At 44.2% G+C, this 15,941-nt stretch overlaps 1 protein-coding gene across 1 annotated transcript; it reads left to right on the top strand.

The window, feature by feature from the left end:
* The first annotated feature begins 3,474 nt into the window (after nucleotides 1-3,474).
* On the top strand, nucleotides 3,475-5,490 carry LOC146829790 (E3 SUMO-protein ligase KIAA1586-like). Its single transcript, XM_085606547.1, has one exon. The coding sequence runs from the start codon at nucleotides 3,475-3,477 to the stop codon at nucleotides 5,488-5,490; it is 2,016 nt and encodes a 671-aa protein (XP_085462673.1).
* The last annotated feature ends 10,451 nt before the right edge of the window (nucleotides 5,491-15,941 follow it).

Genomic DNA, 15,941 nt, shown 5'->3' with positions numbered 1-15,941 from the left:
TCAAAACTGACTGTTGGACTACACAACTGCCGTAAGCAACTTTAATATAAAGATGGGCACAAACCTTCAGCAAGCGTGCCAACATTTTTCTACCAGATTTAAGAGTTTACAAGCCACTAGTGATGAGAAACTTTCAGGCTTGAGAAATATACCACCATATCCCCTTGCCCGATTCAACAACAGAAACGGAGGATCTTCTATTTAGACGACCAGGAAAGGCTACCAGGACTCTCTTTTGAGTGACAGAGCGGACTGATTGCTCACTAGATGTCTCCTGCACACTGGATGTATCCCCTGTCAATGGTCATTAGAGTTACTGATAAACCAAGCAAACTGACTAATAAACATTGTGAAACCTTTGGGGACTGACTCCTTCAACAGTTACTGTGTGCTACTACCTACATGATCAATGCAAGATCATAGCAGGGCAGGCCAGGGGTGTCTTCCACAGAAATCCTCACAAAGCTGTGCCAGGCAGTTTGTTTGTTTACTTCACTAAGTTTTATCCAACCTTAGTCTTTGCTACACAGATGTGGCAGTGAGCGGCGAAAAGTTAGAAGAGCCCTCTTGGCAGGGCCGGACTGAGAACACAAATGAGCCCTGGTAATTTTATTGGACCGGCCTCTGGGTAGAGGGGGCACAGGACAGAGTGGAAGTGTAAATCACTGCTGCCTAAGCAGCCCCCAGCACTGCTGCTTTTGTTACTGGGGGGCGATAATGCAATACTGCAGCAAAACCGTCCACGCAGGTCCACCAGAAACAAAACTGTCCCCCACCATTCCAAAACCGCCCCCACCCTTCCAGCCCCTGGGGGAAATGCCCAATGCCCGCTATGGCATCAGCCAGCTACTGAAAACAGATTATAGCCAGTGCTGTGGGAAGAGAGAGGAAGATTCATAGGCTACTCCCAAATAAAAAAGGGGAGGCTCTATCACCCCTGGGCCCTGACCCTCTAGACCCTGGAGTCCACCTCTTGAGATAACTGTGGGGGGAGTTCAGGAGTGTTCAAGAGCCGCCACCTCTCAGGTTAAACAACAAGGTGCATGGGCAGCCTCAACTGAGCCCTAAATTTTGATTAAGAATCCACCCACAGGAATCCCAAGATGGATTTCTGTGTCCAGTTAGCCAAGCACACATGATCCACACTCACTTGACCTCAAACTACAGGCACTTTGGGTGGCCCTCCTGACCTCAAAGCCATTTTCTAGGTCGTAATTCATCAAATGGGAGGCAACATTGTCATGTTCTTGGAGGCAAAACTCAGGAAGGCTTCATGACATTTGGTGACCTTACCAGCAGTATAACATAGGGCAGGCTAGCATGCTCTCCAGCGCCATGGAGGGGACATTTCTGCCCCAAAAGAATTAAGGAACGCACACTATCCGCTGTGTAAAATTGATTGTGGAGCCGCATCAAATAAGTTAACCCCAGACAGACATCATATAAAAGTCTCTGACAGCCGGGCCCGATGGTAGTGAGAGCTCAAGTATGTATGAGATGCTCGCTTACAGCAGCAATGGGCCGAGGAAGTCACTTCACCGCTTGGATTAATTACGGGGATTCACTTTCGTGACAGATCTCATTTTCGTTCTTGGAAGGTTCACTTGAGTGATTTGAATTGTATGAATTCATCACGGCATGGATGCTTTGCGTCACGTGGGGTGACAACCGAGTTTGGTGTAATGGAAAGGGGAACGCGGTCAGGCTCGCTCTCGCTGTAAAGGAGATTAGGCGAAGAACGAGATGCTGACATCTGTGTGATTGATTAGTATAATATCATGGCATACATATTAGTATAAGACCGTGGCATACATCAAAGGGTGTGTTAACAGTGCTTGGAATGAGAAAAGTAAGTGCAGGTACTCCCCTTCCCAGCGTACCTGTCTGCTACTGAGAAGTGCTGGTACACTCCAAGTCAAAGTTTTGCACCCTTGCTCAAAAGTTCATTGACTTTTTCTTTCCAATTAAGAAAAAGTTAAAGTACTCCGTACCAGATAATGCATGCCCATTTAAAAGCATTGGTATTAATGATAGTAGTTCTGGGAATGGAACAAATGGACTCCGGTGACCTCCTTTTTGGAAGTAGATTGACCGCAAACTAAAGAGGTGTCATGAGCAGAAGCAGAATAATATGGTCTTCCGGTGCATATGCATTATTTTTACAAACTCCGCCGTCCGAAGAATTAGACAAGGAAAAAAGTCAGTAATGTTGTTCTAGGTTACTTTGCCACTAACCGGATGCAGTTTAATATAGCTTAGGCAAATTATATAATAAAGAGATGTACGTGTATATCCAGCACGTCTCGGTGTAATGTAGCTACGATGGTTTAGGTAGTGAATGCATCCCTGAAGCTATTTCTTTGTAATCTCTGGTCACACGTTTGAATCGTCATAAGAAGCTTAGAAGGGTAATGTACCTGCTGCAGAGGGTTGCGACTTGCATGTAAGGTAAATCACATAGTTGCCTTTATGTAGCATAGCGCAGTGTGTTTTATTGTGTACTATACAGGTGGTCATAATTAGTAAATTCACACTCCTTTGACCGTTCCACTGTGGTCTAAGTACTTATGGGTGAAATTTCCATGGTGTGTGGCCTGGGTGCTTATGTGTGACATTTCCACGGTTTATGGCCTGGGTGCTTATGTGTGACATTTCCACGGTTTATGGCCTGGGTACTTATGTGTGACATTTCCACGGTTTATGGCCTGGGTGCTTGTGTGACATTTCCACGGTTTATGGCCTGGGTGCTTATGTGTGACATTTCCACGGTTTATGGCCTGGGTACTTATGTGTGACATTTCCACGGTTTATGGCCTGGGTGCTTGTGTGACATTTCCATGCTTTCTGGCCTGGATGGTTGTTAGGTCATCATTTGCAATTTACTATGCTTTGAAACTTAATACAGCGAAATATGTACCGTAAAATGTGTTGTGCGCAATTTTTGTCTTTCTTTTTACAAAATGTTATTGAGAGTAGAATTCTCTTCCAAACATCTCTAGCAGTCTTTAAGCTTGCTGCGCTTTCTTGCTGCACCCCGCTGGTGGTCTAACAAAACTTGCCAGGGCTGCTTTGGGTTCCCAGTCTATCCCTGAGTGTTGATTAATCAATCTTTTTTGTGAATCACAGTGTGTAACTAACTCTGCACACTGCCACCTCACCCTGCTTTTGTATTAATACCACCAGAGGCCAAAAATTAAAAGTGAGGCAAACTTTACAGACTTTGTATGTCTTTTGGTGAGCGCTGCAGGGCAGGCAGGTGTATGTGTGAGTTGGAAAAAGCCTGAATTTGGGTAGTCAAAGAATGAACCATTTGGGTTGTTCTTATAATCAGTCATGGTAGTAGCTGTACAGATGCAGAGATAAATGTCTTTGTTGCAAACTGCAAATAAATATTAATTGTGCCTGTTACCTAGATGAATTGACATCACACTTCGCACATGTCTAGCGTGTTTTCTTTCACTTTGCTTCCCTAGAATGTCACATACTGGACAGAAGAAGATTTCAAGCTACTTCACAAAAGTCAAGCCCCAAGATGATGAGGAGCCTGCTAGCAAACTTGCTAAAAAAGATCATGTAGTTCCAATGGATGAAGGGAACAAGGAACATGATGAAGTGCGAGCGAAGGCACTAGATGAGAGTGACACCACTACTAGTAGCAGCGTTATAATCCCTACAGAAGGAAAGACACAAGCTAGTCCTCTTAGAGATGAGCAGCATCATGCTGTGGAGATTGGTACAGACACAGAGGAAACACCAAGCACTAGCAAACAGTTTGACAGATCACTTAAGCCACATTCAGACAGAGATTTTAGGAAAGGCATTCTCCCTAAAGGTTGGAAACATGACCAAAAAATGTATTTCCATCGCAAGCATCCGTGGCTAATTTTTAAGGGAGCTAACCTTGGCTGTTCTGTGTGTCGCCAAGTCCGTGATCTTGCTGCTGAAAAATCCAGGGGAATGAAATTGTCCAAAGAATGGACTGAGTCTACTGTAAAGGCATATGGCACCAATATAGACCAACAGCAGAAATCATTGAGGAAAAAGATTGGAGAACATGCACAAAGCAAGGCTCATGTTGCAACTTTAAAAATCTTAGAAAATGCAAAAAAAGATCCTTTATTGCAAGTAACTGCAAAAGCGCAATCTTTACAAATGTCAGCAACAGCTAGAATATTCCGAGTAGCTTATAAGGAAGCAAAGCGGAACAGACCAGCGTATGGTTTTGAAACCGAGATAGACTGCCACAAGTTGAATGGACTTGATATGGGGCGAATTTTGCACTCCAATGTAGCTTGCTCAAACATACAGTGCCACATAGCCTCAGAAATGAAGAGGAAGATATTTACCAAAATTATTGAACTTTCCCCAAAAGTAAGTCTTTTACTAGATGAAGCCACTGCATTAAATAGGAAAAGTTCCTTAATTGTGTACATGCGAATGCAGCTACCTGGCATGGACTCCCCAGCTAATATTTTTGTTGACCTCATTGAGCTGAGTGATTTGTCAGCTGACGGCATAGTAAACAGTTTACTATCTGCACTAAAAAAAGAAACAGTTAACATCAGTGAGGACTTTCTCTCCAAATGCCTGGTTTCAGTTGCCTGTGATGGAGCTTCAGTGATGTTTCAAGAAAAAATCTCTCCCAATATTGTAGCCTGGCACTGCTCAGCACATCGCCTGGAACTTGTCGTTCATGATGTCATGAAAGATATTGGCGCTACAAATCATTTCAAAAACTTACTTGATAAGCTCTATTCTCTATTTGCCACATCTGTAAAAAACTGTTTGGAGTTAAAGGAATGTGCAGAAGTCCTTGACATTCAGCTTTGCAGAATAGGTCGAGTGTTAGATACTCGTTGGGTTGCATCAAGCTTCAGAACAGTAGAGTCTGTTTGGAACGCTTACCCTGCTCTCTACAAGCACTTTACTAGAGCAGCTGATGATGGTTCCCGTAACAGTTCCACACGAAATATGTACACAGGCATAGGAAGGCGGTTATCATCTATCCAGTTTGTTGCTAATCTTGGGCTTATGTATGATTTTCTTCAGGAGTTATCAGAGTTATCAGTCGAGTTACAGAGACGTGAGTCTACAATCATTGATGCTCATCGGGCTATTTGTCGGCAAATTGCAGTGTTTGAGGCAATGGTAGACAGGCAAGGGAAGCACTTCTCACAGTGTAAAATGGCCATGGAAGAAAATATATTCCAAGGTGGGATGCTGCACAAAGGAAAGACCACTGACAAAATCTTTGAACAAGTACAGTTTTTTCGTAGCCCTGCAGAAAATCTAAGACATCGTTTGTTGTCTACAGGAGGTACTAATTCTGCTGACAAAAAGGCTGAGTATGATACACTGATTAGCGAAGTGAAAGTTTTATACAAACAGTACTGGCCTGATGAGCTACCCGTTCTTTATGGTGAAAGTGAAATTGAGTCTCTGTGTAAAAGATTCAACATTGCCAGTCGAGAAACCATACGTGCTTACTGAGAGTATGAGGAATCTGGAGGAAAATAAAATAAAAGGCAGTTCAAGGAGCTTTTGATGGCCTTACACACTATTGCTATCAGTACTGCAGAATGTGAGCGGGTTTTCTCAAATGAATCTCATTTGCACATCTACAAGAGCATCGTTGCTGGCTGAAACAACATGTTCTTTAATGTTTTTAAATCTTGTTGGCCCACCGTTGAACAGATTCAACCCCATCCCCTATGTTCAGTCATGGCTTGCAAAAGGACGAAGGGCAGCTGATGACACTAGGAGTAAAGCAAGGAAAGAGGAAGACTTATGCACAAGCAATTTGGACTGTTTGTGGACTTTTCTAGAAAAATAGATGCTAGCCAATTCTAACTGACAAAACGGGTCATTGCAATGTTTTGAAAAAGTTAGGCAGCGGGCTTTACTGTGTTTGGATATTTAATTATTGTTCTAGTTTATATAGGTTATTTATTTGCATTTATAACACTTTGTTGACAGTGTCAGTTTATTTAATATTTTGATATATTTATGTCTCTTCCTTGTTTGGATGTTATATTTATTGTTCTATTTTATATATGTTATTTATTTTGTTTTTATAAGACAATACTTTTTCGTTTTTCCATTTTAGAACATGTATTTATTTGACGGTATTTATCTGCATTTTAGTTTTAGTTATTTTGTCTTTATTTATTATTTGTATGGCACGATAGCCATTTTGCACTGATAGGTATGACCTGAGACACTGCCTAGCCAGCAATTACCTATTCTTTTGGCTTGTTTACCTATAGGACTTTTTGGGGTTAATTACATTTTTCTGTGCTTTGTTAAGATACAAATCTTTTAATAAAAAGTAATATTTTGAATAAATGCCTCTTTTCTCATCTCTCTTGTCTGTGTGCTACGGAACTACATTTGGGAACGCCAGTTAAGTTCCATCTTTTTTTACTATTCTGAATGTCTAATAAATGCACATATAGCTCCATGCCAGGGAGTAAATTATAGTAACATGCCCAATTGTTAATCATCTTTTTTAATTGTTTCTCTAAAAGTAATTGCTGTAACAGAATACTAACTCTGCTATTTAGAAATCCCAAACCCCTTCGGCCACTGGAAGTGACAAAGTGACTCATTCAAGTGTATTTCATGATTTTATTCCGCTTATCTGTTTAGACAAGTGTTTTCACAACATTTTGGTTTATTTTGTCACATAAGCTATGTCAAAGTTGCATCTTTTTGAACTCTTAGACTCACTCAGTCACTGCATAGACTCGCTATTAACAAGGACATACCCTACCCAGTATTAACCTTTCCCCAAATCAGCACGTAGAGCACTGGAATTGTCCCTTTTCAATGCATTAGTGATCTCAGCTAATTTATTCCAAACTTGTGCTTTAAACTCACTTTTGATTGAATCTGTTTCAAAATTTTCACAGGGCAGGGAAACCTCCTATCTAAACCTTACTATGAAGAAGGATCCCTTTCTGAAATTCATCTGTCTTTTCGCAGTGCCAGTTGACGATGTGGGTGGAGCTAATAGAGGAAATGGGTGGAGCCAATGGAGGAAGTGGGTGGAGCCAGAGAAAAGTAGGTGTGGCCTCCAACAAAGATTTGAGCACCTGCACTTCATATTTTACAAATTAAGCACTGTACAAATGAAGACACGCCACATTTGGAGACAAGTACAAATGTGGAAACTTTATAAAAAATAGTGTGTGTCAGTACGGCCAAGAGTAGTGCCATGATATGCAAATGCAAAAACAACAAAAACAACAATTGATGGACAGAATGCAGAACAATGTCATACATTCACCCCAGTACAGAGATCTGGGACTAAATCCATCGTTTTTTTTTTGCTCACCATGCCGTTCCAGTTTGAACCCAGCCATATGCAAATCAGTCTTGACCCTGTGCCTCATGGGTACAGTCCAGCCCGAACTGCCAAGCCAGATTCTCCCTGGACTGGAAACAAGCATCCTAGGACCGGTTTCGGGGTTTCACCCCTCTTCAGCCAGGATAGCTTGATTCCAGTGGCATGGAGAGCACGGGACCCACGTCTGGGCATACCCTTCCCACTCGGTGTGACAAATGCAAAAACAACAATTGATGGACAGAATGCAGAACAATGTCATACATTCACCCCAGTACCGAGATCTGGGCCTAAATCCATTGTTTTTTTGCTCACCATGCCGTTTCAGTTTGAACCCAGCCATATGCAAATCAGTCTTGACCCTGTGCCTCATGGGTACAGTCCAGCCCGAACTGCCAAGCCAGATTCTCCCTGGACTGGAAACAAGCATCCTAGGACCGGTTTCGGGGTTTCACCCCTCTTCAGCCAGGATAGCTTGATTCCAGTGGCATGGAGAGCATGGGACCCACGTCTGGGCATACCCTTCCCACTCGGGGTGACAAATGCAGAAACCGGTCCTAGGAAGCTTGTTTCCGGTCCAGGGAAGGCATGGCTTGGCAGTTCGAGCTGGACTGTTCCCATGAGGCACAGGGTCAGACTGATTTGCATATGGCCATGTCTGAACTAGGGTGGCAGGGTGGGCTAAAGAACGGTGATGGATCAAACCCAGATCTGTCGACTGGGTGTGAGTGTTTGATTGGTTCTGATGCTCCACCCCCTTTTGTACCGCTATGATATGCAAATGCAGCAGCATGCCTGAATAAAGAACTTAGGAAAACGTCCATGTTCACCTCAGGGTAGTCCATCACCAACACACATCAGTGTCAAGCAGCGTTGGTTGTCCGCGCCTCGGACATGAGTATACGCCAATGCAGCCATGTCCACTGTCATCTTGGGACATGTAACCAGATGCACAAACTGCAATGATGTGGCGGGACTCGTGCAAAGTGGCACATTGAGGCGTGGTTGCAGGTACCTTGTCACTCGTCCATGAACGCGAGTGCAGCTGTGTAAGCCACTATCTCTAATGAGTGATGGTTGGCCACAAAACTTGACATGTCATCGACATAATCCATCAGCTGACCGGGACAGATGTGCTGACTCCAACCACTGTACCCAATGTGCACCAAAGCAGAATCGGGGAGTGGGTCAGTTTGCTCACTGCCCAGTTCCCAACATGCATGCCAAACATCCATGCATGCCATAACGGGTATCACCATGATACTCCTGGTCGTGGGCCAATGGGGGGAGCACACACCCGTCGTAATCCATGTCAGCTACCCACACATTGGAGAGGAACACGTCCATGCACCACTCGGATAGGCACCGGCATTGCAACACAGGTTGAACGCAGGTGATGTCCGCAATGCGGAAGCTCAGCCGGTAAGCGATCAGGAGCACTGCCAAAGGCAGTGCACCCAGGACATGCAACAGGCATGCAAGGTATAGGTGGACGTGAATGGAGTCGACCATGTGTTCGGGATGCCCTGCAATTGCGTCAGTGGCACTGCTTGTAGCTGCACTGGCTTGCCGTGTGCCATTCTTGTTGATGAAATGGCACACCTTGCGTAGCTACATGTCCAGGCTCGCTGCCAACGCTGAGGTGACATGGTAACGTCTGCTAAATACAGCACACTGTGAAGGTGCAGCGCCCGTGCCCATCATGCTAACACAATGACCACATGGACACACGTACTCAGATGTGAGTTCGGGGGTGTTGGCGGTCCTGCTTTTGTTGCGATGAGTGTTGTGGCCCTCATGGGTATCCGTGTATTATGCTCATTGACTCTATGGTACCTGTGGGTGTTCTGGTGTGGCTCTTGGATGTCTTCCCTTTCATGCTGCAGATAGTCTTCCTGCTCAACACCAGCAGAAAGCAGGTGTAAAATCCCTGGTGCTAACGCACCTTATCACCGGAATTTGTTTTGCATCGCAGTTTTTGCCTTTCGTCGTGAAAGTTGTGATGTGGTTTTTTGGTGTACAGAAAAGTAAACAAACTGGGCAGTGTATCCCGTCAATATAAATAGAATGAGATTTCTTCTTTGATTTTGTGTGTACACTGTAAATGCACCCACTACCACAGTGAAATTCAATACAGGATTTTAGTATTTAGAATAAATCGGAAAGGTGCACCTCGTGTGTTTTTGCACAGGAACACCTACTCTGCATCTCATTATCAGCACTTTAATGTAACTAAAGTTGAGATAAATCTAACACACTATTCAGAAGCTCGTGAAACTGCAGACATCACCAGTATTCCCTTGATAACTGCCCCAAAATTTAACACCATTGTGGACACCACCAAATAGCAGTAATAAGAACGAGATAGAGTCACACAGCACTTAAGTAACAACCAAAAACGTTATTGAAATTTAACAAACTCAACACAAAACAACAAGGTGGAAGACTCCTGTCGGGTCCATCAATGTCGACGACACATCCTGGAAAATAAAGCACAAAATAAGGACGTGTGTAATGCGCATATCAAAGGAGATTGACACAGAGAAAGAGAGAAGGAAAAAAAGCCAGTGTGAGAAGTTGGCCTGGCATATGCTGGTCACTAGTTATAGTGGCCACCTTGCACCAGTCCAATTTGACTCTTATGGCGCGGGTCCCGCATCGTTCAGAAGGAGGAGGTGGAGGCTCACATTACCTCGTAGCAGTTTTGAAGGAGTCGCCGGACGGGACTGCAGGTCCCAGGAGCCCTGAGCGCCGCAGCGCCACAGCTGTGTAGCGGCACGCCCTCCCGCCATCCCGCCCACTAACGGGATAACGATCCACCCTTATTTCCCATTGGATGTTATTTTGGTTAAATAGCTCCATTACAAGCGGAGCGGGACGCGACGCGGGACGCCCTGGACGAAGCCCGGACTAAGGGCGGACAGTCTGAGACAGTCCGGGACAGGAGGGGGCAGGTGGGAGCAGCAGACTGGCTTTTGGATACCTGTGTTACTCAAGTTTACCATTGTACACCCTGTTGTGTGTATCGATTGCCAAGCTACTGTTGGTTACTGTTTAAAGCTCCTTGGGGATTGGAGGTTGTATGTGACAACCTATTTGGGAAAACTTGGCATATTGTTGTTGGTGTCTACAATAAGAAATCTCAGGGGGGTCTTGGAGCCCGATCTGCTAATTATGCCTAAAGCAAAGATAGCAGCTTCAACCACAACCATGGACAACTACCTGGTTAAGATGGTCGATAAAATTAACCAGGAACGTAGGAAATCATTAGGTCGTCCAGGGTCACAGAGTTTGGTTTCCCCCCCGCCCATTTGTTTGGCATCTGAGAGCCCCCTTGTTCAGGATCTTAATACTCCCTTATTACCCACTGATTGTATATCTGAGGGAGCTGTTACTGACACTATTAGTTCGGATAGCGACACTCCGGAGTCCACGATCGACCCTGAACCAGGCCAAGCTACTTTACCTGATGTACCTATCCCCAGTCAGTCTGTTCCCAGACGCCAAAAATTAATACGCACCTGTAGGAACACCACTAAACCCATACAGTCTAAGCGAGGAGGGAATCGCCATACTAACAAAAAGGATTCCACCCTGCAGTTAAATGTCCCAGCCCAATCTGTGCTAACGGAAGGAGCTAAGGTCACTTTAGATAAAGAACAGCTGGATCTTATAACCCAGGCTATAGTTGCCAAGTTTGACATATTTGTTAAACCTCTATTGACCAAACTTTCCACTCTTGCCGATGAAGTAGTCAGATTGGGAGGTATCTTGGATTCTTTTATCAAGGCTAGACCAGCCCCAACCAATATTACTGGTACCCAGGTGCCCGAGGAGACTTCTTTAACTACCTCTGATACAGCCCCATTGATGACTGAGAATAGTAGTTCTGAATGTAGACCTGGGTGTGCCCCTGGAAAGCCTGCTGCGGTTCCCAATGTACCATCTCAGCGGCAAAACACTACAAAACCACCCGCCGTTTTAGTACCGGGGGAATCATTGGGCCACAACGTTAACTTCCCTAGCTCCAGAAACCCCCAACCGAACCTGCCACCTACGTGTGCGCCATTTGTTGCTGTCCTTATGAACGTCCCCCCTGTTAAGAGGCTTGATAGCAATCCTGCTGGTGTAGAATCACACTCGTCATTAAAGAATAAAACCGTGGACTGGCTCCACCGACAGTGTGATTTCCCTCTAGCACTATCCAGAGATATACTTTGTACCAGGAGAACTAATTGGGTAGGTAAGTCCCGTAAGACCTGCGAAGGCGACTGTATAGTCATCAACTTTCGCAACCCCCATCTTACCTCCACAGTTTTAATTAAAGCCGCTTCTCTCCCAGTGACTGAACATGGTATATCCCTGCGGCCGCTTGGGTACTTTTATGGAGATTTTGCAACTCAACCTGTTATTCAATCTGTTGATGAGCGCCATTGGCATAGGCCTAGAGTTCAGGCCATGGGTGCTACACCCACTATCTCTACGTTTAATAGATTCCAGCCGTTAAGTGGGCTTGATTACAATGACTGACTGGAGCCGACCATTGATGGTGTTAGGTCGGAGGACTTGGACTCGAGCAAAGTGAGCTATATTGGGGCACCCAGGATATCAACAACAATTATTAATAATATTGGGGTAAGCGAACTGAACTCTACTGTGGCATGCGACCAAGGAGATCTGGCTAACGTGAGAGGGGATAGGTCCCCGAAGAACCCTTCCACATGTTTAGTTAACTCTGGTTCAAGTGTCATAGCCTGTTGGAATGTTGCGGGACTTTCCCACAAGGATGATTGCTTAGGTTGGTTTGATTTTATCAATCTTTTTAATATTTTATGTTTTCAGGAAACCTGGAGTTTGGTCCCCATCAATTATAACGGGTTTGTCTCATATTCAATACCTGCAGTGGCTTCTAATTCTGGAAGAGCCAAGGGTGGCCTCCTGACACTGATTTCTGTTGACGCCCCGTTTGTAGTAAAGAAACATGTCCCGGTGGGGGACCATTCCCAGATCCTTTGGCTTTGTAAGGAGCAGGATAGGAATATCCTTTTAATCAATTTTTATAATAATGTTTTTGATAATTCTAGGCAACGGATAGCTTTTGCTTTGGAGGAAGCTTTGGTTAAAATTGTTACAGGAAACGAAATCGCTTTTGATTTTATCTGGTTGGGTGATTTTAATATTTATACCTGTGTGTCCTCTGCCCAAAGGGTCTGTGGTTTTTTAAGCACCCAAGGAGAGGGAGTCGCCCATTTTCCACATAATCCATATGGGGATTCATTAAATAAAATTTTGATGACATATGATATGGAGATCATGGGGAATGCGAGGGGTGTCCATGATGAAATTGTCCCTACCTTCACGGGCAGAAACGCTAACTCCGTCATCGATTTTATCTGTACTTCCACTAGCCTTATTCCATGGTGTTCTGCCCCTCTGGTAGTTGATAATCTGATTAGTGATCACAACTGCCTGACCATGGAGATGGCTTTTTGGAAAACTAATACAGGTCCAAAACCTAGTATTGTGGATAGCATTGAGCCACATAGACCAAATGGATATAGAATTAGGTGGAAGGGAGAGAAGGCAGACCTCCTGTCTAGTTCCATCATTGAGAACTGCTCTAAAGAAATCGAAACTATCCTAGTGAGTGAAGAATCGACAGCTGTTATACTGAATACATTTGTCGACATCAATCACTCCATAGAAGCAGTATTCACCAAAAATCTTAAGGGCGATTCAAATCGGCTGAGGGGGTGGTTTGATCATGCCTGTACTGCTGCCCTGAAGAGCCTTAAGGTGGCATTGGCTGAAAAACAGAGGGATATTACTCTTATCCGGCATCTTAGGGCAACCTATAAGGCAGCCGTTTCAGATAGAAAGGCTGAACTTAAGCGTGAGGCATGGGATAAGTTAGACCGGGCCGCCGAAACCTCTGACTCCTCGCTGTTTTGGGCCACAGTCAACAGCCCTTTCTTAAGGGACGAGGCTGCGCCTATTCTGTCTGCTAACGTTAGCGTGGAAAGCTGGGTTTCCCACTTTTCCCTGATTTTTGATTCTGATAAACACATGGTCAATGGTGGTGGGGTCCGGCCAATTCTTCCCCTAGATATAACATGTGCCGAGGTTAAGAAATGCATTATTGCAAGTAAAGGTGGGAAGGCTCAGGGACCAGATGGTGTGCCGGTGGATATCTATAAAAAAGAACCTGAAATCTGGGGCCCATTATTGACCAAGGTATTTAACTCTGCTGTGAGACATGGTGCACCGCCTACATGGGAGGAATCTATTATTATTCCCATCTATAAAAAGGGGGAGAAGGGTGATGCTAAGAACTATCGGCCTATCTCCCTTCTCGATTCGTCCGTGAAAATTATGAGCCGGGTGCTCCTTGTCAGATTAGAAGAATGGGCTGAAGATAACAATATTCTGGCCAATTCCCAATATGGATTTAGGAAGGGCAGAGGCACAGTTGAACAGTGCCTCAACTTAGAACTACTAATTGGGAAATATACTATGGCCAAGAAGGGTTCCCTCTTCCTCTGTTTTGCCGACCTTAGTAGTGCCTTCGATATGGTTAATCATCAGATTCTTTGGGAGACACTACTGAGAATGGGGGCACCGGAGGGCATTGTCCATTTCCTGGCCAGACTGTACGTTAACCTTAGCTCTAGCGTCAGATACGGCCCGGTGGGGAGTGTACCCCTAAGTTTCCTGTTAAGCGTGGCATTAGGCAGGGGTGTGTGTTAGCCCCATTGCTCTTCACACTTTTTATCAACGAGGTGGACTCTGTCTTAAGGTCTGTGGGGGCTGATGCCCCAACCATTCTTGACTCCTATATCCCGGTATTACTGTATGCGGACGACGCAGTCCTTCTTTCTAGGACCCCTGTAGGCCTCCAACGCCTCATGGACAGGTTTTCCTTGTTTATTGGGGAAAGGAAACTGGTCATTAACAAAACAAAGACCTTTGTCATGGAATGTGGTAAGGGCCGTAAAAAACCTCATTCATTCTTTATGGAAGGACAGAGGGTACAGACGGTAGATACATTTAACTACTTGGGTATCACCTTTTCCAAGACAGGTAGCTGGACCAGCGAAGTCACCCACGTTAGAGCAAGAATGGCGAAATGTGCTCACAGGGTATTCACGTTCGCCTCTAAGATCGGGGATAAACGAATTAGCGACATGCTGAAGATCTACCAGATGAGGTGCCTTTCAATTGCCCTTTATGGAGCAGGTGTCTGGGGGCATGTTTCGGTTGGGAGTCTCCAAGTGGAGGAAAACCTGTTTTTAAAAAGGTTACTCTGTTTGCCTACTTCAGCATCCACGCATTTGGTCCATAGGGAATTTGGAATATCCCATCTACTAGATTCCATTGCCCATAGACCTTTAATGCTGTGGCGTGCGATCTGGGCTAAGGAGGAGACCTCCATGAATAGAGATATTATCAAGGACTGTTTATCTCTAGATAATCATCTGAAGATCCCCTGGGTAAAATTTGTTATGCACAGTTTTAAGGACATATATGGTGTTAATCTATACGAGGATTGTTATGCTGCCAACAGTATGTCTAAAAGCGAAATGAAGTCTGTTTGGTTGTCATTAAAGTTTGAGGAACATTTGAAGGCCAGTAGCAATCTACCCACCTGTAAGCTCTATGACAGCAATTGTGAGATGTCAGGTTATCAATCTTATTTGAGCTTTGTTACTAGGCCATCTCACAGGTTTGTTTTAACCAGACTGCGCTTCGGAATTGTTCACCATCTGGTGGCGTTTCCTAATACCAAAAAATACCCCATGGGTCCTTGTCCCTGTGATGGAATTACAGCCCAAAGTACAATGCACTTTCTATTGTTTTGCCCACTATATGGCAACTACCGTATTGCATTTTTAAAACCCCTGTATAAGAAACTCGGTGTCAGAACAGTTAAGGATGTCATGAAACTGATATTTAACCCCTCCCCTGATGTCTGTTTCTTTACAGCCACATTCCTTTTAAAAGCTATCAAGGCTAGGCCTAGTATTATCATCTTTTAAAATCGATATTGCCGTTTTTTATGTATTATCTGTTTTAACACCTCGATGATGTTTTTTATGAATTATTCTTGCTTTTAGCCTATGTGTATCATTGATGTTTTTATGTGTATTGCTTTTATGGACTTTGTTGTCAAGCTCCGAATAAAGCTTTATGAATTGAATTGACTCTTATGGTAGATAGGTTTAAGACAACCTTTTAAAGAAAGCTATCCTAGTGGTAGTTGTGGAGAGCAGCCTTCAGGCTAAGTCTCAGAGGAATGTAAAGCAGCTTGTTTTACCTTATAATCTCTTGAATTACCAAATTAAAGGACACCACACAGGTATATATATCAAATATATATGTATTTATTACTAGACACACTCTACTAATCTCTTTATGAGATTAGAAGTCAGGAACATATGCAAATATCAACGTTTCACAATAAGTTAAGCACAAATATGGCTGGGGCCCTAGGGGCGTATCAGACCATATACCAAAAAAGAGGTTTAGGAATGTCAACTTGCAAGGAGACAAGGCCTAGGGCCTATAGAATTGCTGGGGCCTCACTAATCCACCCAAG

This window comes from Triturus cristatus, chromosome 5_2 (assembly GCF_964204655.1).
Source record: "Triturus cristatus chromosome 5_2, aTriCri1.1, whole genome shotgun sequence".
Classification (NCBI taxonomy): domain Eukaryota; kingdom Metazoa; phylum Chordata; class Amphibia; order Caudata; family Salamandridae; genus Triturus; species Triturus cristatus.
Note: the sequence above shows the minus strand (reverse complement) of the source record. Positions and strands in the feature narration are given on the sequence as shown.

What these genes read in the sequence shown, in the direction of transcription:
- LOC146829790 (XM_085606547.1), top strand. Translation starts at nt 3,475, where the DNA reads ATGTCACATACTGGACAGAAGAAGATTTCAAGCTACTTCACAAAAGTC.